The 5,009-nt window shown below is 46.4% G+C and overlaps 1 protein-coding gene across 1 annotated transcript; it reads right to left on the reverse strand.

The window, feature by feature from the left end:
• Window positions 1–1,939: 1,939 nt before the first annotated feature.
• On the reverse strand, window positions 1,940–4,830 carry PCNA (proliferating cell nuclear antigen). Its single transcript, XM_080568356.1, has 6 exons — window positions 4,501–4,830; window positions 3,852–3,949; window positions 3,388–3,455; window positions 3,030–3,224; window positions 2,610–2,733; window positions 1,940–2,492 (listed from the first exon to the last, which is right to left on the reverse strand). Exons 1-6 carry the CDS (start codon window positions 4,719–4,721, stop codon window positions 2,410–2,412), a joined length of 789 nt encoding a protein of 262 aa, XP_080424482.1. The 5' UTR covers window positions 4,722–4,830; the 3' UTR covers window positions 1,940–2,409.
• Between the last annotated feature and the right edge of the window lie 179 nt (window positions 4,831–5,009).

Raw genomic sequence — 5,009 nt, forward strand, 5'->3', positions numbered from 1 at the left:
ATTGCTCCAAAAAAAAAGGAAGTTACAGAAATTAGCATGATTCCAATTCCTGTAAATCAATAAGATACGCACTGGATTGAGTGCCTGGAACACCAGATCTGAAGTTTCAAAGACCACCCCCCGTTTGTTCTATAAATTAGACCTTCTTGCCATGGAGAAAGGTATAAGCTTCAAAGTTTACCTCCTCAAACATAGGGAAGCAGCATTTTACCATACCTCTCAATTTTTTAATTTTTATTTTTAAAGATGGAGTAGCTATTGTTTCTTCAGTATTTGGGTACAGCAATGGCGAAGTAAATATTCAGCTAATGTAAGGATTTAACCAGAGAGCAGATCATACACAAATCACACACAACAGCATAGATATTAATGCTAAAAGACATTTCCTACTACAAGAAACTACTCAACTTAGTTGTTCCAGTTGCAAAAATAAGCAATTAAACCACATGGCTTATTTTTAGGTTCATGGGTAAAACAGCAGGAGTTCAGTAATCCCCACTACAGCAGGAGGTTGCACAAAAATGGATATGCTTCACTAGCACAGCTTTAAGCATCAGTAAAACACAGAATCCTTCCTGACTATTTCAACACAACTGATCTTTCATTCTTTACTGAAGTACTTAGCTACTTGCTGCACTTGTGGGTACCACAGTGGCAATCCATCTGGGAAGCATTGCATTTGAGGTAAAATAGCCTCTTAATTCTGAGGTATCCAATGTTGTTCTGGACAACTCGACTGCTGCTGAGAAGTTTTAGGACAGCTGGGTTAGATCTTGCTTTCAGGTGTGTTCTTAAAGGTACTGAATTCACCAACAACCTCAAAATTCAAGAGAATAAATGGTGTATGCTCTGGAGATATGAGATAAAGTTCAAGACAAAAAAAGTCATGCAGGGATCTACATGCAGAAGAAAACTGCAATGAAATATTTTCTAAGAAAGAATTGCTGCTATCAATGAAGTAAAAAGGGCAGGGAGCATTAAAAAATCCTGTTCCCAGGCTTTGAGCAGGCACTAGTTTCAATCATGAAAGCACTCATCATTCTGACACAGCAGAATCTGTTTCTTAATCAGTACTGCCACCTTGTGAAATTCTGCTAAATCAGTTGGATTACCCAAGTTTATAGGCATGCTCAATATTCTTGTAGATGACCAGTGGAAAGTACAGGGCCTCCTAAACCTGAACGCACCCACAGTACTTAAGACCCTGCAAGCACTGCTTGCTACACAGCACTGATCAAGCCAACAAGATTGCTTTTCATTGTTTCTTCATTCATGAAGAAATGGAATCACCGATTCACAATGAGGGGTACGATTTATGGGTAACTTATAGCAATACAGTAAGTGAAAAACAGTAGCTACCTACCAAAACAGTTTTTGCATCCCGTTTTTCATGATCAAGCCTTCAGTATAAACCTTGTACTGTACCTCCATGAATGAATGATGAGAACAAAAATATAAGTAAGAGGAATTGCTGGTGATCTGGGTGATTGCACTACACTTGTCAACAGATGTGTGGGACAGAGGCACCAAAGACATGGAACGTGCTCAGGCCTGTCCAGGAATGGTTTAACATCAACAAGCTAGTAACAGATCTAAAACCGGGAAAGGTTCACACAGCTTTCTACACCAAGCAACTTGCGGTCACTGTGACACTGTGGCATGTGTCTACACACCCTCAGACTTCATTTGGAGTGAAAGTGACAGCTACAGGATCAGTTCCTGCTGGAACAGGCAGCTCTTGCATCTGCAAAGCTAATGCATTTTAAGCAAAACACGTTCCACAAACTTCCTCTACTTAAGGAAACAGTATCATTGATGCATTATTCAGACTGTAACTACCTCTTCCACTTCAACACATTTAATCAAGGTATTTGGCCACTCATGCAGGGGTATATCAGCATAGTTTGACAAAGCATTGATTAATCCATCCACATTTAAATAGTGTAAGAACCATGAAATTACTTTATTTCCACTTTCCATGTTCCAGTTAGAGTATCAGCTTCAAAAATAAATGGATGAAGGGCAAATAAACTTGTGGCATAATTAAACAGCAAGCCTAGTCAACTATAGTTCCACAGCTGAAACTCTAGGAGTCATCTTTATTGAAGTTAAATAATGCACTCTAACACACAACAAAAGGAGTAAGGTACTTCACCTAGATACAGCATCTAAGATTACTGAAAGCATAGGAATAGACCAGAAAAAAAAATCCTGTTTCAAATGACACCAATATAGCAAAATAGCAAGTTGAAAAATATTTACAGAGATATCTACACAACACGCTTAACAGTGCTCACTGGATGCTCCAATGTACTGAAACTGCTGGTAATATGGCAGACACCATTTCCTTCTCAAAGTCAGTTGTTCTCTCCAGGAACGACCAGATCTCCCCCTCAAGTCCTAGTCCAATTAAGAGCCTTCTTGTTGGTCTTCAATCTTTGGAGCCAGATAGTATTTTAAGTGTCCCATATCAGCAATCTTGTACTCCACAACTGGTAAAGAAAAAAATGCAAAAGATTCTTCAGAAGAGCCATTCAGTCAAGACTTGTTACAGTTCTAAGGTGGAATATTTTACAAGGAGATTTTCAATGAGAGCTGCATTTACTTACCCAGAGGAACATCTGCAGACATGCTGAGTGTTACTGTAGGTGACAGAGGAGTAGCTTTGGTAAAAAAGTTCAAGTACCGCAGAGCAAAGGTCAGTTGGACTGGCTCATTCATTTCTATTGTAACCTAGAACAGGCAGATTAAAAAGTTTGGTAAATGCAAGCTGCAACAAATCATCTAAAGTTTCTCAAATAATTCAGCACCACAGACCCAGCGACACCTCATGCAAAGGCAGCCAGTGGTATTCCCCACTTTGCTGAGGGCTTTTTGCAAACCCCATGGCTGAGAACCCAAGGCTGGCAGGATTTGTTGACTTGGTTCTATAAATCAGAGAAATATGTGATCCAGTGGCCCACCTTTAGCCTCCAGTCATATCAGTAGAAAACTCAATGCTGAAGACACCACAGTAAGCATTAACTTACAGCTTCTTCTTCTTTGTCCACATTACTAGTCTGTGACAGCTTGATGTTTCCATTTCCTAGCTCTCCATTAGCTGAAAATTTCACACCATCCTTTGCACAGGAGATGACAACTGCATCACCAATATGGCTGAGATCTCTACAGATGCGTGCAAATTCAGCAGAAGGCATTTTCACTACACAACTATATTCCTGTTCCTGTAAAAAAAAGTGACATAATTAAACTTTTACCAATAAGACTGATACAGTCAATACACTAAAATTTATGTAGTCTTCAGGAAGTGTTGCTACAATCTTCAACTATGTCTGACATGAACATGGAAAAACACACCAAGAAACAGTCAGTCATTCAACTACTTACTGGAATTCCAAGCTGCTCCACATCGAGATCCATTAGCTTCATCTCATAATCAGAAACCTTTTCCTGATCTAAAGAAAAAGCATAGTTTGACCAAGTGTTTCAAATAAACTACCAATCAGGATCTAAGTTCTGCCCCCAACTTTTTATCAAAGTAAAAACACTTTTAAGTGTGACAATAGGATCCACCTTGCTTGAAATCTAAGCAACATAAACAGCCTTTTGTAGGTTGTAAGAGGAAAGCTGCCTGTCGAGATGTGCCTAAGAACATTTTTATGTAGCATAAGGAAGATTCTCTTTCAGATGAAGCACTGGTCAAGTAGACCAAGTTCCCATTTCCAGGCCGTGTAAGTTTCAGGTGACTCCTCCCATTTTTGACCACCCTCACAACCAGCACATACTGCTCAGTCTATGATGACTGCCTAAGTTATCCTGCTAGCAAATGAGCTCCCCAGTACAAGACTCACTTGGTGCTTCAAACACTAGAGCCAATGTATCCGCATTGTCTTCTGCTCTGAGCGTTATGATGTCTTCATTTCCAGCACATTTCAGTATTTTGGACATGCTAGGGAAAAAACAAGCAGACCGCTCATGGGATCGCAAACAGAGAAGGAACACCAAGCCAATTACCTATTGCGGAGTGCTAAAGCAAGTTTAACGAGAAGCTGCCAGCAACCTCGGGTGCAGCGAGGCTGCTTTAGACTCCGGGTGCTACACACGACCACCGGGCCGTTACCGAGGCGCAATGCAGATGCACGAGGCCCCGTGCAGATGATCGTCCCCCCCAGCCCGGCGCCGCACGGGGCGGGCAGCGGGGGGGGGCTGCGGGCGCCATGGCGCCAAACCGCCGCGCTTTCCCGCCACAGCGCGCCGCGCGCATGGCGCCGCCAGTGACGTCACGGGCCCCGCGCGCGCTGCGAAAAACGGCGCGAGAGCTGTGAGGAGAAGGGGGGGGGGCGCGCAGCGGGGCTCCGAGCGCCCCGAGCCGCTCCTGAGGGCGCGGGGCCGCCTCGGCCCCCACGAGCCCCTCACGCGCCGCCTCGCCCAAACCCCAGCGGGCCCCGCTGCCCTCAGCGCCGCAGGCCCGGGCCCGCCCCGCGGCGGCCCTGCCGCTACCTGGAGAGGTTGACGCCCATGGCGATGTTGCGGTCGCAGCGGTAGGTGTCGAAGCCCTCGGAGCGCAGCGTGAGCTGCACCAGGGAGACGTGCGAGGAGTCCATGCTCTGCAGGCTGATGCCGCCCGAGCCCAGGTCCCAGCAGGCCTCGGTGATGAGGTCCTTGAGGGCCTCCAGCACCCGCTTGAGCACCGAGCCCTGCACCAGCCGCGCCTCGAACATCCTGGCGGCAGCAGCGGCAGCAGCGGCAGCACCGAGCAGCACCCAGGAGCACCGAGCAGCACCGGCACGACTACGCGAGCACAACGCGCAGCCGCCGACTGGGGCCGCCCGCCGAGCCGCCCCTTTATAGCCTCCTACGCCCCGCCCCCTCCGCGCCGCAGCCAATGGCAGGCGGCTCTCCGCTGCCTCCGCGGGTCCCGATCCTCGCTCACGTGACAGCCTCCCCGCTCGCCGAGCGACCCCGACGCCGCTCATCCCCTTTAGTCCCGCCCCCTCGCCCGGAGAAAG

Source organism: Anser brachyrhynchus (assembly GCF_964034855.1).
Source record: "Anser brachyrhynchus genome assembly, chromosome: 26".
Classification (NCBI taxonomy): domain Eukaryota; kingdom Metazoa; phylum Chordata; class Aves; order Anseriformes; family Anatidae; genus Anser; species Anser brachyrhynchus.